Raw genomic sequence first — 20,868 nt, 5'->3', positions numbered from 1 at the left:
ATTACAGTAAAATAATAAAGGATTCCTTCTGCACAACAGTTTCTTTTCTCATTCATCCAAGTATTCTGGATGTCCACAAAACGTCTAATAATAAAAGCAGGAGTTTATGCAATTTAAAATGAAAATACAGTCAATGGACTGATTTTTGTGATTTGCAGGTTGATATGGAAATTATGTCCAAAGAAAAGAGGCTAGAACTCAAAGGGAAAGAGATCTACAATAGAAGAGCTGTGAGTTCCACCTAAAAACATTTCTGACACCTCCATTCTGCAGCAAGATCTAGTATACCTTTTGCAGCTTCTGGTTAATATCCCCTCTGGCTGTAATTTTTACTTGGAGTTCTGCTTCATACTCTTCTCCCATGTACCGACGACGTTTAGAATGTACGTTGTCTATATCCTCTGATTTGGAACGCTTCCTTCTTGACACTTCACCTGGAAGCATATGGCACAGGAACCACTGAGGAATTTTTTAACAGCAGCAACCAAAGGAAGCCTACAGCTATCAGTAGCTTCCTTTCTTTCAAGTCCAATCACTCATCATTCAAAGGATGACAGAATCTTGGGAAAAATCTCAGATATTAATTTTTTTTTCATAAACCAGAAAACCCCTACACTGAGACTTCAATATGGAACTTTGATTCAATGCACCGAAGAACAACCACCCTTTAAACCTATAACACTCTAAAGAGACATACTCTGTACATTTAAATGAGATCATGAAAATATGCAGCCATCTTGGGCACACGGAGCCTGGCAAACTGCTCCCCCAAAATGCATGACCATTCTAGTACCATTCTTTCCTTCTCACTTACCTTCTTTACAATGGGCCTTCCTCACCTTTGAACCCTATAGAGATACATAGGGCAGTAATTCCCTGTACTGAGAGATGGGGTGCAGCAGGATTCCCCATCCAGCCCCTCCCCCTCTCCTGCCACAGCATGCTGTAGGGACCTAAGTATATATACCATAGCCTGACTAAGCTACAATGAATGGAGGCTATTGTAAGCATAAATACAGAAAGAAAAAGGGAGCTTGGTACAAAAGGAGAAGACAGAGTAAGGAAGTAAAATTAAATTAAAAATTAAGTTTAATATTGGTTTAGAGAGATGGACTTGTATACCTTTTCCATCTCTTTTTATTGCATACCTGCTATGAGCTCTAACTCAAATCTTGCAGATATCTGTATATTCATGGTTTTCAAATATGGTACAGCTAACTTTTAAAAATTTTAAAAATTTGCATTACCACCTAAACTACTTACCTATGTTTAGAAAAGTTTGATTTTTTTAATTTAAGATACTATTACAGTGCAAGTATCTATAGAATAAAGAGTATTTTTAAAGGAGGATATTGATTATTGCAGAGTGTCAACTTTCACATTTTCTCCCTGTGAATTTTCATACCAAAAGAAAGCACAGGTGCTAAAGCTCCATCTCTGAGTTGTCCATCAGAAAGTATCTGCAAGTTTGGTAGAAATCAAACTCAAAAGAAAACCTCTGAGTGGAATGAGCATTGTCCCTGGACTATCAGACAGAAGTTTACTAGGAACATTCATGTGGTTAACAGTACTTCAGTAGCACGCATGCACTTCAACCTGCAGCTTTTAAAAATATATTATTAAGTTTAAGGTAGATATTTGGTTACTATGTAAATATTTCTCAATTAGATAACACACGTCTCACATTAAAGTACTGAAACAAAGGCTGAACCTGAGAATTTAATTCTAGAGCAACACTACACTGATATTGACAGGAAGAATGAAAGAATAAGACCTAACACCTTTACGGTACCTACTTCTCTCTGGATGTCTCTCTTCTTCTTTGTGCTCTTCCTTTTCTCTCTCTTTACCCTGTTCCTTGCTTTCCTTTTCCTCCTCTTCCACCTCCTCTGCAAACACAACAGATGACCAAATTTTATTTCTTTACATTCATTGATAAAAACAGTATTAAAATGAGAGTCCTCGTGGAGGGTAAAATAATTCCACCGTCTCTTTGCAGTCAGTCTTGTTTTAGCTGATGAACCTTGGGATTCCTATGCATACTTGCACACAGCCATTTGAGAAAGGAAAAGAGAAGTGGGGGTGGGAAGGGAGGAAATACCTTGAAAATTAAAATAACTACAGTACAAATCAGTAAAACCCTTTTCAAAGTAAATTCTCCATTTATTTAAACAGCTTGAAAAATCACCTGACTTTCTGAAAGTTGTCTTTAAACTACTGAAGAAATAAAGGGTTTCACTTAAAGTGATGTTAAAATGGCTGCCTACCAGATGTCACTTTGCATTTTTCATGTTCATGAAAGAGGTACACAAAAGCTTTAGTTCTTCACTAACAAAGTATTCATATTTTTATATTTCTTTTTGTAAATAAATCCACGTTTAGATTATGTTGGAAGCCGTAAGGTGGAGAAGTTTTTTCCCCTCCCCCCCACCTTTAATATTCCTAAACTAATAAGTGAAAGAAGGTGGTTGAGGTAATTTTTTTTTAAATGAGACCAACTTTTGTTGATGATAGATACAAGCTTTTGAGCTTACACAGAGCTCTTCTTCAGATCTGGGAAATGTAATCAGTGTGAAAATGAAAATATGAAAAAAAGCGTTGTGCTGGGATTAATAGCTTATAGATTGTTGTAATAAATCATAAATCCAGTGTCTCTTTTCAGTCCATGATTTTTAGTGTCTAGCAAACTTATGAATTTAAGCTCACAGGCTCATCTTTTGAAGGTGTAGTGAAGGCTGCCTTTGAGGATGAGGGCTGAAATCAAATATACAGTGATAGCTTTGTGAAAAGTGTTCACCCACAGTTGATATAGTATGTTTGTCTTTTAATGTTTTTCTGTGAGAGTTTGAGCATAGAGATTGTTTCATTTCACGAACATAGCTGTTACTGGAGTATTTAGTGCACCTCTTGCCTTATTGTCCTTAAAGGGGTTAAACTAGATGCTCAGGGTGCTCATAAAAGTGGAGCTTGTAAGAGCATGTGTAAGCGACTGGGGGGGGGGGGGGTCAAAATTTCTCACTGTTTTCAGGGGCCTAGGGCAGCGGCATCACTTGTCCCCCCAAAAGGGACTTTGACAAGAAGTCTGAGGTCAGGAGTCCTTCCTAAAACCCCATAGCTAGAACAGTGACTGGACTCTGTTGATCTGGAAGCATGTGGGATCCAGCAATTGGGTCCACTTGCAACAGACTGGTGATAAATGACCAAATGGAGTGGTACTGGGCCGCACTGTAGCACACTGGAAGAACTACTAAATGATGTGCCTCAGAACACAGCTACCAAATTTTCATCCAAGAATGTGAAAGAGTCCAGTTTGAAGGTTAGAAAGAACATGCAAAGAGAACATTGTATAGGTGTCTTCCAAGAAATTAGCCACACTCTTCAAAAGTGGGTTTAAATACCATCAAGACAAGAATCTTTGGTTACCTAATAGACTGTGGTGATTCAAGATCTAATCCATGTAGGAACAATTCATTTTAAAAGCAGTTTATCCTTTTCGGAAAGAAACCCATCACTTTATTGTCCTGAATGAATAGAATTTTACAGGTATACATATGCCAAGAGTGTGCCATCTTCCTTCTGTTGGGCCTTTGAGGTTGGGGCAAAAAATGGAAAATACTTCCTGTTTAAGGTAGTCAGGGCCAAAATACCTTTGGCAGAAAAGGGAGCTATTCAGAGACATTTTGTTGTTATTTAAAATCAAACATGGCTTATTACAGTATGGCCACAGATCATGGCCCCCAGTATGCTACTGCAACGGTAAGAAGTCTCTTAGGAAAGCTGGGCATCGTACATTAAAAGGGATAAAAAAACTCTAGGGAAGCAGTGATGGATTTCTAAGTTAGCTTCTGAAGAAGCATGGCTTTGTGAAATCTGGAGACAAGGAAAGCCTGTCTCAGGGAAACTAGAATAATCCAATAGTCTTTCCCTGAACTGCAGACAACAGGATAAGGCACTTATGCAATCCTTTCTGGAGGAAATCAAATATGTTAGCCATTGTAGATTTGATTAATCTGATCCACTTATTTTGTACCAATTTTGACCAGATTCTGTAGTATGATGAGGAGGCACACAATCACCTTCCTTTGTGAAAGGGTTCCCTATTGATCTCCATTGCTAGCTGTGTCAACTCTCTCTCTGTTCAACAACCATTAATTTAGAGAACATTTTAAGTCTGGATGAAAAATTTAACCCAGGGATAAAAGTTTTAACATTTTGAGAAGGAATGCCTATCCCCAAATAATCCATCCATTTCTAAGGTCTCTGTCCATACCATCTAAAAGTGCCAAACCAGAGTGGTGTACCAGGCCCTGTAGTTTCAGTCTTCTGCCACCAAGATGATCTGAGCATTGTCTTTCCTTGTTTTCTTAAGAACCTTGAGAATCAGGAAGGTACCAGAGGGAAGGTGTAACCATGATGGCTAATTCACATATGTGGCCTCTAAATAACAGTTGCAGCACTCTTGCCCAAACTTTCCAATTTGGATGCTTAAAAGTTAGGTACCTACTAGGGCTGTCAATTAATCGCAGTTAACTCATGCTTTTAATTCAAAAAAATTAATCGCGATTAATCGCAGTTTTAATTGCACTGTTAAACAAGAGACTACCAATGAAATTAAATATTTTGGATGTTTTCCTACATTTTCATATATATCTTGTATTCTGTGTTGCAATTGAAATCAAAGAGTATATTTTGATTACAAATATTTGCACTGTAAAAATGATAAACAGAAGAAATAGTATTTTTCAATTCACCTCATGCAAGTACTGGAGTGCATTCTTTCTCCTGAAAGTGCAACTTACAAATGTAGATTTTTGTTGTTGTTACATAACTGCACTAAAAACAAAACAATGTAAAACTTCAGAGGCTACAAGTCCACTGAGTCCTACTTCTTGTTCAGCCAATCGCTAAGACAAACAAGTTTGTTACATTTACAGGAGATAATGCTGCCCTCCTCTTATTTACAGTGTCACCAGAAAGTGAGAACAGGCATTTGCATGGCACTTTTGTAGCCAGCATTGCAAGGTATTCACGTGCCAGATATGCTAAACATTTGTATCCCCCTTCATGCTTTGGCCACCATTCCAGAGGACATGCTTCCATGCTGATGACGCTTTTTAAAAAAAGTGTAAATTAAATTTGTGACTGAAATCCTTGGGGGAGAATTGTATGTCCCCTGCTCTATTTTACCCACATTCTGCCATATATTTCATGTTATAGCAGTCTCGGACGATGACACAGCACATGCTAATTTTAAGAATACTTTCACTGCCGATTTCACAAAACGCAAAGAAGGTACCTATGTGAGATTTCTAAAGATAGCTACAGCACTCGGCCCAAGATTTAAGAATCTGAAGTGCCTTCCAAAATTTGAGAGGGACGAGGTAGGGAGCATGCTTTCAGAAGTCTTAAAAGCGCAACACTCTGATGCAGAAACTACAGAACCTGAACCACCAAAAAAGAAAATCAACCTTCTGCTGGTGGCTTCTAACTCAGATAATGAAAATGAACATGCATCGGACTGCAGTGCTTTGGATGGTTTTCGAGCAGAGCCTGTCATCAACATTGATGCATGTCCCCTGGAATGGTGGTTGAAGCATGCGCATCTGGCCCGTAAATATTTTGCAACACCGGGTACAACAGCGCCATGAGAACACCTGTTCTCACTTTCAGGTGACATTGTAAATAAGAAGCAGGCAGCATTATCTCCTGCAAATGTAAATAAACTTTTGTCTTAGCAATTGGCTGAACAAGAAATAGGACTGAATGGACTTGCAAGCTCTACAATTTTACATTGTTTTACTTTTTAATGCAGCATTTTTGTACATAATTCTATATTTGTAAATTCAACTTTCATGATAAAGAGATTGCATTACAGTAATTGTATTAGGTAATTGAAAAATATTATTTCTTTTGTCTTTTTACAATGCAAATACTTGTAATAAAAATAAACAAAGCACTGTACACTTTGTATACTGTGTTGTAATTGAAATAAATATATTTGAAAATGTAGAAAACATCCAAAAATATTTAAATAAATGGTATTCTATTATTGATTAATCGCGATTAAATTTTTTAAATCGCTTGACAGGCCTAGTACCTATGTTAATATTTAGCTGCAGGTGCTCAACCCTTTGGAAAATCTGGCCTCTTATTTAGGTGCTTAAATAAGGCATTAGGATTCTAACTTTAGGCTCAAGTTAGGAAAATTCTGGAGTGTACTTGAGGTGTAGGTGGATTCTAGTATTCATCTGGTATTTCTCAATGGTTGCTCAACATTTAAAAGGTCTCTGCATGAAAGGCCAAATTTTCTGTGTGATTGTTTTACCTGCTTAGGTGTCCCACCAGAAGTCTGTCCCATACTTCATCCAGTGATATGAAATGGTGCTAGTTTCCATGGATGTTTTTCTGCCCAGAACTATGCAACAGATGTACCATGTTATGTTACCATGCTGATTGCCGAGGACTACCCTAATTGAGTTGTCTGATTTGATCAGAATTACTTCCCCACCCAATCCTACACCAAGATAAGTGGTTTATATCAGACAAGACACTCCTTACTACTCACATTTCACATATAAAGAGTAGCTGTGCTTCCCAAACTGGTCCATACTGTGAACTAAGTAAGAGACAAGGTGAATCCCAAAGCCCATCAAACTGAAATCTATTGTGAGGACTATTCCATCTGGATGTGAGAGCTATATGTTCATGAAGATTCTGGTTTTACCCACCAGGTTAGTAAGCGTAGAATTGGCGGAGGAAGATTAGGGGCAGATGTTCCAGATTTTCAGGAAATGGTACTCCTTGATGGATAAATAGCATTAACCCCTTTGCATGGAGGCCGAGCAGGGGTAAGAGGAGGTTACTCACCTTATGCAGTAACTGATGTTCTTCGAGATGAGTGTCCCTGTGGGTGCTCCACTCTAGGTGTTGGTGCGCCCCTGTGCTTTTGATCGGAGATTTCTGCAGCAGTACTCCTACCGGCCACGCATGCTCAGAGCCTGCCCCCCCCCGCTCTGAGTATACCTCTAGTGAGCATGCGCGGCCGGTTCCCTCAGTTCCTTCTCTACAACGGAGGCTACCCCAACTCCGAAGTAGAGGGGAGGAGGGTGGGTAGTGGAGCACCCACAGGGACACTCATCTCGAAGAACGTCAGTTACTGCACAAGGTGAGTAACCTCCTCTTCTTCGAGAGATGTCCCTGTGGGTGCTCCACTCTAGGTGACTTCGAAGCAGTGTATCTCAAGGAGGTAGGAACTTCGGATCTGGCAGGAATGCCGTGGTTAATACTGCCCTGCCTAATCAAGTGTCAGAGAGAGGACCCTGAATAAGGGCATAATGTTTGACAAATGTGTGCTCGGAGGACCAAGTGGCTGCTTTACAGATATCAGTCTATGGCACTTTACGTAAGAAGGCTATAGAGGTAGATACAGATCTAGTGGAATGAGCTCTGATGAATGCTGGTGGTGTAACATTTTTTATCTGATAGCAGAGTCGTATGCAATTGGAGATCCAGTTTGACAGTCTCTGGGGAGTGATAGGCATGCCTTTGGAGCGCTCCGCGATGGAGACAAAGAGCCTAGGAGAGTTTCTGAAGGGTTTGGTTCTGTCCAAATAGAATGATAAGGCCCTGCGCACATCCAGTGTATGCATTGTGGCTTCGAAAGAGTTTGCATGTGGTTTTGGGAAGAAAGTTGGTAGATGTATTGGTTCATTGATGTGAAATGAAGTGTGAACTTTAGGAAGGAATTTCGGGTGCAGGCGTAGGGTCACTTTGTCCCTGAAGAAGAGCGTATATGGTGGATCTGCCATAAGAGCTGCTATCTCTCCTGCCCGTCTGGCGGAGGTAATCGCCACCAAAAAGGCTGTTTTCATCGAGAGGTGCAAGAGGGAGCAGGTGGCTAATGGCTCAAAGGGTTGATGAGTTAAACAGGACAATACCAAGTGAAGATCCCATGGAGGGACAGGTGGCTTATTGTCTGGATATAAGGCTTGGAGTCCCTTGAGGAAACGCTTGGTTATGGGATGAGCAAAGACCGAGGTATTGTCAACTGTACCATGAAAGGTTGTGATAGGAGCTAAATGGACTCTGATGGAGCTGAAGGAAAGGCCGGATTGCTTAATGCTCAGTAGGTAGTCGAGTATGCAGGGAAGGGGTGCCGAGGTAGGAGACAGTTGTTTAGTTGAACACCATTCTGTGAATCATTTCCACTTTCGGAGATAGGTGGTACGGGTGGATTGTGTTCTGCTGTGTAGAAGCACCCTCTGAACTTGGTCGGAACAGTCTAGTTCTCGTTGGGAGAACCATGCAGGTACCAGGCTTTGAGATGAAGCATGGGCAGGTTCGGGTGAAGAAGCTGGCCGTGTTGTTGTGATAAAAGGTTCGGGATGAGAGGTAGTGAGATCGGTGGTCGAATTGACATTCTGGTTAGGAAAGGGAACCACGGTTGTCTCGGCCATGAAGGTGCGATCAAGATCACCCTGGCGAGGTCCGTCGGTATCTTTATGAGGACCCTGTTGAGCAAAGGTATTGGGGGAAATGCATAGAGCAAGTCCCGGTTCCACGGGATCATGAATGCGTCTCCGAGGGAGTGTTTGCCCAGCCCTGCCCTGGAGCAAAAATTGAGGCATTTCCTGTTTTTTGCGGTTGCAAAGAGATCTATGGTTGGGAGACCCCAAGTGCGAAATATGTTGTAAATGATTCCCTCGTCTATCTCCCATTCGTGGTCCAAAGGGAAGCATCTGCTTAACTCGTTGGCAGTGGTGTTCATCACCCCTGGGAGATAAGCAGCTGATATGCGGATGTGGTTTGCAAGGCACCAATTCCAGAGTTTTATGGCCTCTGAGCAAAGAGAGAGGGAGCGAGCCCCTACTTGTCTGTTTACGTAGAACATGCAGGCAATATTGTCTGTCATTATGCGGACATGTTGATTCTTGATCAGTGGTAAGAAGTGGCAGCAGGCATTTTGTATGGCTCGAAGTTCTAGAACATTTATGTGCAGGGAGGTCTCGGACGGAGACCATAACCCGTGGACTGTTTGGTGAGAGATGTGGGCCCCCCAGCCAGTGAGAAACGCATCGGTCACCATTATCAGAGTTGGGGAAGTCTGGAGGAAGGGGACTCCAGAGCAGAGGTTGTAGGGGATCGTCCACCAAAGGAGAGAGTCCTTGACTCGGTAGGGTATGGCCAGGTGTTTGTTTAGTGAGTGCACGTTTGGTTTGTAAACCGTGGCCAGCCAAGCTTGGAAGCACCTCATGTAGAGACGTGCACCTCATGTAGAGACCACGAAGGTGCACGAGGCCATGTGCCCTAGTAGTTGGAGGCAGTCTCGGGCATTGACCCGGGGACTGTTGCCAAGTCTTGTAGCCAGCAGTTTTATGGTATTGAATCGGTCGGGTGGGAGAGATGCCAGCCCGGTTGTGGAGTTGAGACTCGCTCCTATAAACTCCAGGTGCTGGGTAGGACTTAATGTGGATTTGCTTCTGTTTATTTGCAGACCCAGGGATTGGAAGCAATCGATGGTGAGTTGTGTGAAGCGGAGGGCCTCGTCGAACGTGGAGGCCTTCAGGAGGCAATCGTCGAGGTAAGGGAATATTATGACCCTTTTTTCCTGAGGTAGGCAATGACTACCGCTAGGAGCTTGGAGAAAACTCGGGGGGCAGTGGAAAGGCCGAAGGGTAGAACTCTGTATTCGTAATGCACTGAGCCGAGGGTAAAATGAAGGAAACGTCTGTGGGCCGGGTGGATAGTGACGTGAAAATAGGCATTTTGTAGGTCGAGGGCTGAAAACCAATCGCCCTGCTCCAGGGCTGGAATTATGGTGGTGAGAGTAACCATCTTGAACTTTTGCTTTTTGATAAACTTGTTGAGCCGCCTGAGGTCGAGGATCGGTCGCCATCCTCCAGTTTTCTTTTCTGTTAAGAAATAATGGGAGTAGAACCCTTTTCCCTTGTGGCAGTCTGGCACAAGTTCGATACCCCGCAGGTGGAGGAGATGTTGTACTTCTTGCTGGAGGTGTAGCTCGTGAGAGGGGTCCCTGAAGAGGGACGGGGAGGGTGGGTGGGTGGGAGGGAAGGAGAGGAAAGGGATGGAATACCCAGTTGTGATGACCTCTAAAACCCACTTGTCGGTGGTAATATTCTGCCATTGGTGCAAAAATGGCAGTAGGCAGTGTCCAAAGATAGTTGTAAGCGGTGCATACGCTGAAGTTGGGGCGATGTTTACGAGACCCTCGACCAAAGATTCAAATCTGCTTATTGCTGGAGGAAGCTGGGGCATCCCAGAAGAATTGGGGCGACGCCTCTGGTATCTGGATCTCTGGCGTTGGTGTTGCTGATGTTGATCCTGAGATCTTGGGAACTGCTGAGTATATGGGGGGTAGCGTGGACATTGGTAAGATTGATATCTGTACTGTCGCCTTCTGGTTGTAGGGGTTTGGATGCCTAAGGATCGAAGAGTGGCCCTTGATTCCTTCATTGAATGAAGCACCTCATTTGTGGTGGAAGTAAAGAGTTTATCACCATCAAAAGGGAGAGCCCTCTATGGTGCTCTGAACCTCACGAGGAAAGAGGGAAATGGTATCTATGTGCCAAGGGGGGAGGGATAGCTCAGTGGTTTGAGCATTGGCCTGCTAAACCGAGGGTTGTGAGTTCAATCCTTGAGGGGGCCACTTAGGGATCTGGGGCAAAAAATTGGTCCTGCTAGTGAAGGCAGGGGGCTGGACTCAATGACCTTTCGAGGTCCCTTCCAGTTCTAGGAGATTGGTATATCTCCAATTATAAATAAATATATAAAGGGAAGAAGAGAGCCATGAACCTCGGCGCATGACCACCGCCGTAGCGGTGGACCTTGCTGCGGTATTGGCTGCATCCAGAGCTGCTTGAAGAGCCGTGCGTGATATAATTTGGCCCTCTGAAACTAAAGCTGAAAACTGTTGTTTCTTCTGGTCCGGAATGTGTTCAATAAAGTCCATGAACTTATTATAGTTTCTGTGACCGTACTTTGCCAAAACTGCAGTATAATTGGCAATTCGAAATTGTAAGGTTGAAGAGGCATACACTTTGCAACCCAGCAGGTCTAAAAACGTTTGCCTTCCTTGTTGGCTGGGGTATGGTGGGAATACTGTTGTTTGTTCCTTTGATTGGCTGCGTCCACTACCAGTAAGTTTCGTGTAGGATGGGAGAAAAGAAATTCAGAGCCCTTAGAGGGGATGAAGTATTTACGGTCCGCTTGTTTGCAGGTAGGCTGGCTTGTGGCTGGAGACTGCCAGATGGACTTAGCAGGTTGCAGAAGGGCTGGATTGATTGGTAATGCCAGTCTGGATGAAGAAGAGGGTTGCAGGATGTCCATTAACTCATGTTGTTGGTCCGGTACTTCCTCTAGATTAATTCTGAGGTCGCTGGCAACCCTTTTAAAGAGATCCTGGAATTTCGTAAAATTGTCTGAAGAAGTTGGGGGGCGGGGGAAGTAAAGCTTCTTCAGCCATTACTTCAGTTAGTATTTCAGTTGGTACTGGGTCCGGGGCAGGATTTAATTGATCCTGAGAATGAGAAGGTGCCGCCAACTGAGTGATATCATCTGGACGTTGGCGTCTCATGGAAGTGGAATAGCGGGTGTGCTGCTGAGGGAAAGGTGCCCACGGGCCCAATACTGCCATGGTGATGGAAAAGGTATAGGTGGAGCCATCCAGGGGTTAACACACCAGGAAGCAGGATCTCGAGGAGAGTCTGAGACAATTTTCCTGTGCCCGCGGTTGACAGGAATCCGAGGATGGAATTCTGATTGCATTGAGGCATCACCCTGTAATTCAGACTCCTCTTCACTGGAGGAATGCTGTTCAGATCCTGAATCATTGGTAAGGGAGAAGCAATCTTTAAGGAAGGGTGACTGCATTGTAGGTGACACTAATAGGTCACCTGACTGAGTAAACGGCAGCACTGAGGCAGCTGAGGGTGAAGGCTGATAGAATTACTGCACGGGAACTTGGGCTTGCACCAGAGTTCTAATTCTTGGCTCAGTGCCAAGTAGCGTTGTCAATTTTGGTGCTGGTGTCAGAGCTGATGCCGCGCTATTAACAGCGGGCTGCGATGCCTCAGGGGGGTCCTGGAATATCGGCACCGTGTTCGTCGCAGTGCCGATGGGTGCCACAATCAAGGCAGGCAACTGAAAGCCTGTCACCTCGGCACCGGAGCTTCGCGCCGCCGCCGAAAGCACAGGCGAGTTTAAAGCGATTCCTGAGGAGCCCGGCTCGTCGAAAGTGCTCAGGCGGGGGAGCACTGGTAAGGAAACTGTGGATCTCACCGGAGAAGGTCTGTATCTTAGGGCTTCTTTTGTTCCTGACAGAGGGTGCCCTCGTTTAGTTGATTTCTTCTGCTTTTTAGCAGCAGGAGAGCTGTGTCGGTGAGCGGAGGCAGAGTCCGCGCCAGAGTCTGAGGCAGACCCTAAGGATTTTTGCAGTAGAATGAATTTAAGTTTTTGCTCCCTGTCCTTTCTTGCTCTGGAGATTAGTTTAGTACAGTGAGAACATTTTTGGGGAATATGAGTTTCCCCCAGGCATTTTATGCACTGTGAATGACCATCGGAGAGAGGGATAGCGTCCTTACAGGAGGAGCAGCGCTTAAAGCCTGTGGAGCCAGGCATGTCTGAAGCGCTGAGAGAAAAAAAAAAAATTTAATTTTTTTTTTTAACGGTAGAGAAAAAAGTAAGTAACACTAACTAACTAACAACTAACTAACAAGAAAACTAACTCACTCTAAGTTATTTTAAGATAAGGAAGAAATTCTTTAAGGAGTCTGCTGAGCTCCGTCTCAAGCCGGGGACGGTAGAGAAGGAACTGAGGGAACCGGCCGCCCATGCTCACTAGAGGTATACTCAGAGCGGGAGGGCAGGCTCTGAGCATGCGTGGCTGGTAAGAGTACTGCTGCAGAAATCTCCGATCAAAAGCGCAGGGGCGCACCGACACCTAGAGTGGAGCACCCACAGGGACATCTCTCGAAGAAGAACTCTATAACTCCTCTTGTAATGAGCATTTCTTGGAGGACTTGATCTTGAAGGTCTCCAAGAAGGGAAAGCAGCTGATACAGCCATCTTAGGTGGTGAATAGACTGCGTCAGTGACACTTGTTCAACTAGATTGACTGCTAGGCACAGTGTGTTGAAGAAGCAGCTTAAAAATCCCTAAATTCTTCTCATTATGCTGGTCGAGTGAAATAAAAAACACACACAAAAACTTCTGGAAGGAGATCTATATGGGCACTCGTTGTGGAATTTCAGTGCCTGTGTTCTTGACCCAAAACAATCTTCCTCTTGTTGTCCCTTTAAAGCAATAGTAGTCGTAGAAGATTAAACAAACTAACTCCCCCCTTGTAGGGAAAACCGTGAATAATACACAGACACTCAGGAGGGGCAGATGAAATGTTGGTTGAGCATGGTGAAGATAGCAGCAAAAAGGCTGTGTTTTGAGGATTCTACATGGCTTCTTACTCCTTTTCTCCTATGCCCACAATTACTGAGAAGTCCCTAAGAAAATGTGGTCAAGCAGGGGGATTAGGTTAGGCCACGACAGAGATCCAATGCATATGGAGCAAGGAGGCTGCCATTCGGGGCTTCTAAACCGTTCAGGAGTGGAACACTGATTTTAACTTTGTAGTGTATTTTTTAGAATTATTTAAAATAAAACTGCAGGTTACTAAGTTGTCCAACAATGGCTATTAGCATCCATCAATGGCTATTAGCCAGGATGGGCAGGGATGGTGTCCTTAGCTTCTGTTTGCCAGTGTGTCCAGTAAGACTTGAAGATATCATCCTGACAAATGGAGGGGCGGACACTCTCAGTAAAGTGCTTTCAGGGTTTCTGCGGTTAGTTCCACTTTCCTGTTAGTATCACCTCCATTTCATTTGGGTAGACTTTGAACACATTTTTGTTCTTCCAGAAATGTATTTCTTGGCTGAAGTAGCTGGAAGATAGCATCAGCTTCTCCTGATTAGAAGGGCGTAGAGCTTGTTGTCATCTGCCCACTGACTGCACAAGAGCCCATAGCACTTGACAATCTCACCTATGATCTGAAAATATTAATTTCAGGAGGCAGAGAGGAAAGAGAAAAAATGTTTGTACCTACTTTGCAGCTACAGCCTCCTTTCAGATTTACTGATGAAAAGCGCTATGAGAGTTAGCTGATATTACTGTTCATGTGAAACAGTTTCAGATGCATCTATAAGCACCTTTTCTTTCTTTGTACATTTTCTAAAAAAATGTAAGTCTAATCCCTCCTGCAGCAGTTATGGCTCATCATACTAGTTAGATGACTTCCACAGCACACTCATGTTACTACCCAACTGAAAAATGTTAACTAAAAAACCGTCAAGAACAATTATTATTGTTAGAATTACGATCCTGAAGTGCTGCAAAATGATAAATATATTCAGAGTCCTGCAGTCAAGGATTGGTCTCCATCCACCATTTTTCTTGTGAACCGACAATTACCTGGAATAGAACCCTCTCTCAATGAACCTGGGGAGAACTGGCTCAATCACTCCAAGAAGTAAGAGAGATTGAACTTCCTGCCTTAGAAGACCATCATGAGAAGTGCCCCTGCAGAGGGACAGGGATGAAGGATGGGAAGGAGGGATGGATTGAACTTGGATGGAATATTCCACTGAAATCCACCTGTAGGAGCCCTCTTTCTGATGTGATGAGCTCCCAGAAAGATAGAAAGTAGTGGTGGAAGGAGGGTGGTTTTGTTCAGTGAGAGATCTGGAGTAGAGAATGGATTGTGACCCTTGACCAACAGGTCAAAATGGCCACTTGGAGGAGGTCACCATTAAAGAGGGCCCCTTTTTCTGAATTCTGGACCTCTTTCTACAGGGAATTGCAGGTTTGGTGTAGGTCTGGCACTGTACTAGTTGAGAGCACTGAGTTATTTAGATCCTGAGGGATTGCAGAGTAGCCACAGAATCTTTTAAAGTGGAAAGAGCCACTGCTGCTGCTACTGAAAAGTTTAGGCATTTCAAAGAGAAGGTTCCTCCACACTATTCTGCACTACCCTGGGAAAGCTGTAAGCTTGCAGCCAGGAGCCTGGATGCACGACAGCGGTGGTAGCCATTGAACACAAGGCTGTGTAAGCAGCACCAAGGGAAGCTTGTATGGAAGTTTTTGCAATCATCTTGCCTTCTGAGATAAGGACTTTAAACAGTTTTCTTTGGTGTTGGGGCAAATCATCAATAAAACTTGAAAATTTACCATATATTGTGAAATCACATTTTGACATCAAGGCCTGATAGTTCACAATCCTAAGCTGGAAAGCAGCTGATGAGTAGCTGTTACAGCCTAAAAGGTCCAGAAAACTTGTCTGTTCTCTCATTGACAGCATCCACTACCTAGAAATTGCAGGTGGGACAGGAGAAAAAAGTATTCCAGACTCTTGGCTGGTACATAGTATTTTTGGTCGACCCACTTGCAAGTGGATGAGATGTTCACAGATATCTGCCAGACAGTGTGGGCTGGTGACTATAATGCTCATTAATGGGTAAGGTGACCTTGTCCAGGGAACAGAATGCAATGTTGTCTCTTCTGGATTTCCTCCAAGGGGATCTGAAGTGACTCTGCTATTCTCTTCACCAGGCCTGGAAAGGCCCTGATATCATCTACTTATAAGATGGTGGTAGGACATAACCGCCTTGCAAATGTAATACTTTTCTCTGTATTCTTGGGTGGCATCGTCATCTATTTGGAAACAACATTTGCAGCTTTTTTCTTTTTCTAGATAAAAAAACAATAGTACAAAGTAAAAACACTCCATTTGCTGAAAGGGTGCTGTAGCCATCACTGGGTCATTTTTCATGCTCGACCAGCAATCTTGCATCAGGGTCAGTGTTTCTTTAATTTTTCCTCTCTACTCACTTGCCATATACCCATTCGACCCATGAGTTTAAATATGTCTGAGTAGTACATTCAAAATGAAGTGCTTCAACCACTTCTTTATTGCTTATAAAAGAAGGGACAATCACTACGTGTTTTGAGTTTCATGTCACAAAATCTTTGAGGTTTTCTCAATTTGGGGGAAAATCAGAATCACTCTGGGAGCTAGGTACCAAAAGTTCTTCTTTGTTAATAGATTGCTATCTGAAGGTTAAAAGGAGTTCAACTCTTTGCTGAAACCCTACCCCTTCAGGAAAGGTTGACAAATTGACATCTCTTTTCCCCCCAAGTTCCTTTTATACCATGCCTAACAATTGCTGGGTCCTCCCCCCACCCCTTCTCTTTTTCCTTCTTGTCTTTTTTCCTTTGTTTTAACATTTCTTTCTTAACCCAACTCTTCTCCTCTCCCCTATTGCCCCTTTTCTCCTGAGGTTGAGATTCCATTCCAACAGTCATGGGAAAACCATACGTCGTAAGCCTTTAGCGGCATGAACAGATAAAAGCTTATGAGAGCATGCCGAAAGAATCTTGTGCTGGCGAGTTGCTGCCTGAGCCTGAAGTCTTAAGTACGTGAACTTGCTTCTGCAATTCTATATATTCGGGACCACAACATGAGCAGGGAATGAAGCTGGATAGCTTCTAAGGATTCACCTCCTGCTTTACCTGTGGACGTAGCAGTATGTTTATAGTGTATAAGAGGGGATCTGGGGTCCCCAGCTTTTCCCAGCCAAAATGATTCCTTCTTTGTCCAGAACTTGGAGTGGAATATCACACTAGTTCAGTGTGATATTCCACTCCCAGGGAGCATCTCCAGGTGAACATGGGCCAAATGACCTCCCTCCTCCTTCCCTATGTCAGTACCCCCTTTCTCCACTCTCACCACTCTCACCACTCTCACCACAAACTGGATAGTAATGCAGATAAGCCGCCAGGGTTGGGTGAATTTCCTCCATACTGGAGGAGGAGGAGGGAACTGCCATTCAAAAACTTTTCCTTTCAAATTCAAAAGGGACTGCAAAGGCTGTTTAAACTACCAGGGAAAAGGTTATATTATCAGAAAGGACACCCCGCTTAACCCTCTTCAGATGTGCCCACTAAATCTTTAAGACCTGACCATTTCACTAAGATTTCTGATGTCTTTTTAAGTTTGCCCTTAAATATGGTGGTTCTTCTATAACTGGTTTCCTAGTAACTATATGTGTATGCTTCTATGTGGTATAATTCCATGCATCATAAGCACAGTGCATGGTAGAGAGACCATGAGTCTGCAAATCAACAAAATAATTAGAGTTTATCCATGTAGTCAACACAATCTTAGTATACTCAACACTTTTAAAAATTTCTATTGGAATGTATTAGGCCCAACATCAGTTAAATCCTCTCTCAATGATCAAGACAAGTCAACTCAATTGTACTAAAGAAATAGCTGCATGGAATAAGTGTGATGGAAATCACACCATGAAGCACTATTCAGAGCTTCACGGGATGACAAGTAATAGCTAACCCATAATAGAGCCTTGGGATATGTATGTTGACACTGAAGTTTCCCATTAATTATTTACATAACAGCACAGATGCACATGGCAGCTTATAGACAGATAAAAATGGCAAGTCTCTGCCTTGGACAGCTCACAGTTTTAAACATCTTGATGCATTGATGCATACTGGCAAAGTGGAAACTTAAGAAAGTTAGCTATTTCTCAAGACTGATGGTCAATAAGAATTAAATCCTCCACTATTTTAAAAGAATAAACCTAACTAATGTTTAAATATTATATGATAACGCGTATCCCTTCCTTTTCTGTGAATTCTGCTTTGAACAGCTTTTCCAAAGTCTTCTAGACAGCACAAAATGTGCTAATCGATAAAATACGGTAGGCCGCAAGCATTCTCAAGATACATGAGACCTGAGAAGAATAAGTAAAATAGGAGTATATGCATTCTAGAAGAGGAAAAGGCCAGGATAGTAACAACGTGCCAATCCTGTCTGTTGCCTTAGCATTCTTAGTTATTTTCTTCTTTCCTTCAAATATCCAACATATTTTTAAACACTCTTTATTCTAATTATTTCAGTGTTTCCCAAACTCCGGAAAACTGACCTCCTCTTCAATGCTGCCATATGTTGCATACTGTAAGATTAGTAGGCTGTTAACATCTTCCACATCCCCTTGAATAGTCCTTCATGCCTATGCTTTGTTAAATGTTGTGCTATTTACTACTCTAGGACAATAGTAGTAAATGTTATGCTTTTATCAAAAAAAATGTAATCAGATTATCTCCACACAGGGTAGTTTACTCCTATTGTTAACTACAGTCTTTGTAAAGATATTTACTTAAATTGCTTACATTTTTGGCCCTTAATTCCCTTAAATGTGTGCTCTTTTGGTCTTTTATTTGACTTTAATATAATAGTTTTTGTTGCCTTCCAGCTCTGATCAGTATATTTTCCATTCAGACTGCAACTTATGAGACAACCACCTGTCTTTCTACATCTCTGGAACATCTCATACTGTTTTAGGTACTATAGAAATAGTAAATTATGACTAGCCTAGTAGGATCTCTAGCCTATCAACTTCTAAAAGTAGTATATGGTTCCTTATTTACTGAAGTCATTTCTGGCAATGCCCCATTGATCTCAAGTAGAAATAACTTTGGTTCACTGTCTCTCTAATTATCTTCACTAGCCAGGATTTTCTCGTTCCTATATTTTTGTGGTTCTCAGTCACTGCATAGTTTCTAGTTTTTGTAACATCCATTTTAACAAGAAAGGCAGAGCTGCAAACCATATTCCCAAAAACATGGCTTTATAAATCCCATACGCTATGTATATTTTCCTCCAACTAAGATCCACCTTTAATAATGCATCTCTAGAGGGTGTTTTTGTTTTGTTTTTTTAAACAGCAACAAAACTGTCTTAAGCACTGTAACAAAAGGTTTACATCTCCACCCACCACCATTTTTGAGAGAGATCATTCTGGCTTTGAAGTGCTGTTAAATTTTTCAATTACCTGTGCTGGAGTAATCTCAGTTTTTCAGTTTATATCTTTGTCCTCCATTTTGGGCATGCAAGTAGAGGAGCAGCAGGAGAACGATGCATACATTTAGAAAAATTATTTCTGCTGTATTTCAATATTTGTACAATAAATTAAGCATGACAAAATAAACCTGAGGCAAACAAACTGTCCCTGGAGAATCCGTAACTGGAGTACAGCTGGTGGAGGTGACTGTCAGCTCCACTGCCTCCTTCACCGGAACTCCTGCCCATTGTAATGTGAGGGAAGGGGTATATCGTGGATATTGCAAGAAAGGGGAGCAATGAAGTCAGGCTTTGGTGGTATTAGTTAAAGCCTGACCCTTGCACCTTTAACTTCTGCCAGGACCACGCAAGGTTCCCTGACATTCCACCCAAACCTTTCCACTGTACCTAAGCAGAGCTTGAACCTAGTCAAGACACTTATTAATACTTTCAACTTGTTTTTTCAATGGCTGGTCATTTAATTGCTCTTCTTAAATCAGCTATTCATATTTTAAGAAGAATCTCAAAATTGGCAAAGTTAATCATTTTTCTTCTGCAGAGCTCATTACTTTATTAACAATGGCCTTACTCCATGAATTATCACAACAAAAATTGTTCTGAATTTGATGCTCTCTTAAACGACTTAATTCAAATAAGTTCTTAAAAATATGGAATAAACTGAAGAGTCTCCCAAAATATACAACTGAAAGCTGAAATTCTGTCCGTGTCATTAATATACCGAGACATGAATCTAATTTATCAAATAAGTGAATGAAAATCTCGTATTTGGACCACAACTACAATTAAAACAGTGTCTAACCTGGAGAACTTGTCTTGTTTGGTAGTACCACTTCAGCATCCTCCTCTTTCTCACCACACGGCTCCTCTTCATCAGAGAGTACTAAGAAAGCTTCTTTGGGCAAACTTTCACTGATTTCGTGTTTGGATGGTGAACCCAAAGAGTTCTCCATTTTATCTTCCAAATCTGGGCTTGTGTCATCCACTGGAAGCAGGGAAGTTTTAGAAAAACAACATAGTTCATCTTCAGCTGGGGCCAGCTTTTCCAAAATTGGAATTATTTCATCCGTCTCCATAGAATCTGTGTTTTCTAAGATGTTCTCGCTTGGTTCTTCTAGTGACTTTTCAATGGTGGTTTCTGGAAGTTCTGCAGATTGGTCTTCTTCATCCTTTGGTTCCTGGTCGGTTTCCATACTGCTAGATATAGCTTCTTCTCCAACAGTATCTTCATCAACAACCTCTTCTTCAGCACTTTTTTCTTCTTCAACAGGTAGATCAGAACTAACAGCTAATTCATTTGTTTCTGCTTTCTCTTCTGAAGAGTCATTAACGTCACAGCTTACTTTGCTTTCACCTTCAGATGGGCTCTCTGTCTCTCTTTGGTCCAAACTATCTTTTATTCTATGTTCTTCGTGAAGGTCATCATCTTTTTTGTTATCAAGTACCTGATCTCCACCCTCAGAGATTGAAGCAATAATAGAGTCCTCTTCCTGTTGTTCAGAAATAACATTCTCTGGAGACAATGCTTCAGGTTTGCAATCTAAGTCACCATCTTTGTTCTCTGCCCTGATATCAGGACTTTTCACATCAGAGATTTCCTCACTTTCAGTTCTCCCTTCTTCAGGGTCAAGACATATATCCACTAAACCATTAACCTCCTTTTTGTCCTCCATGCAATCTGTGTTGCTTAAAGGGGAATTTAGATCAGAATCTCCATTTTCATGTTTGCCATTTAACAGTTTAACGTCAGTTGTCTTCAATAGCTCCTCTTTGACCTTATAGACAGCCTCAAGTTGTTGCCGATCGCTTACTCTCATTGTTTTTCGGGCCTTAAAGACTTTTCTCTGAGGTTCTTCTGTGGTATCCATCTTGACCCTTAAAATATAAAAATATAGCAAGGAATTAAAATAAAATATTGTTTA

General features: G+C 42.2%; 1 protein-coding gene across 9 annotated transcripts in view; it reads right to left on the bottom strand.

Annotated features, from left to right (window-relative positions):
- Positions 1-20,868, bottom strand: part of LOC123345783 (activating transcription factor 7 interacting protein) — a 170,501-nt gene that overhangs the window by 68,581 nt on the left and 81,052 nt on the right. For all 9 annotated transcript variants that reach the window (XM_044982859.1, XM_044982881.1, XM_044982866.1 and 6 more), the window contains 3 exons: positions 19,749-20,821; positions 1,797-1,889; positions 289-434 (listed from right to left, as the gene is read on the bottom strand). In XM_044982859.1, the coding sequence (XP_044838794.1) occupies positions 289-434; positions 1,797-1,889; positions 19,749-20,814 (1,305 nt within the window). In that variant the 5' untranslated portion in view covers positions 20,815-20,821. The remainder of the gene's footprint in view (positions 1-288; positions 435-1,796; positions 1,890-19,748; positions 20,822-20,868) is intronic.

The sequence above is a fragment of the Mauremys mutica genome, chromosome 1, assembly GCF_020497125.1.
Source record: "Mauremys mutica isolate MM-2020 ecotype Southern chromosome 1, ASM2049712v1, whole genome shotgun sequence".
Lineage (NCBI taxonomy): Eukaryota > Metazoa > Chordata > Testudines > Geoemydidae > Mauremys > Mauremys mutica.
Note: the sequence above shows the minus strand (reverse complement) of the source record. Positions and strands in the feature narration are given on the sequence as shown.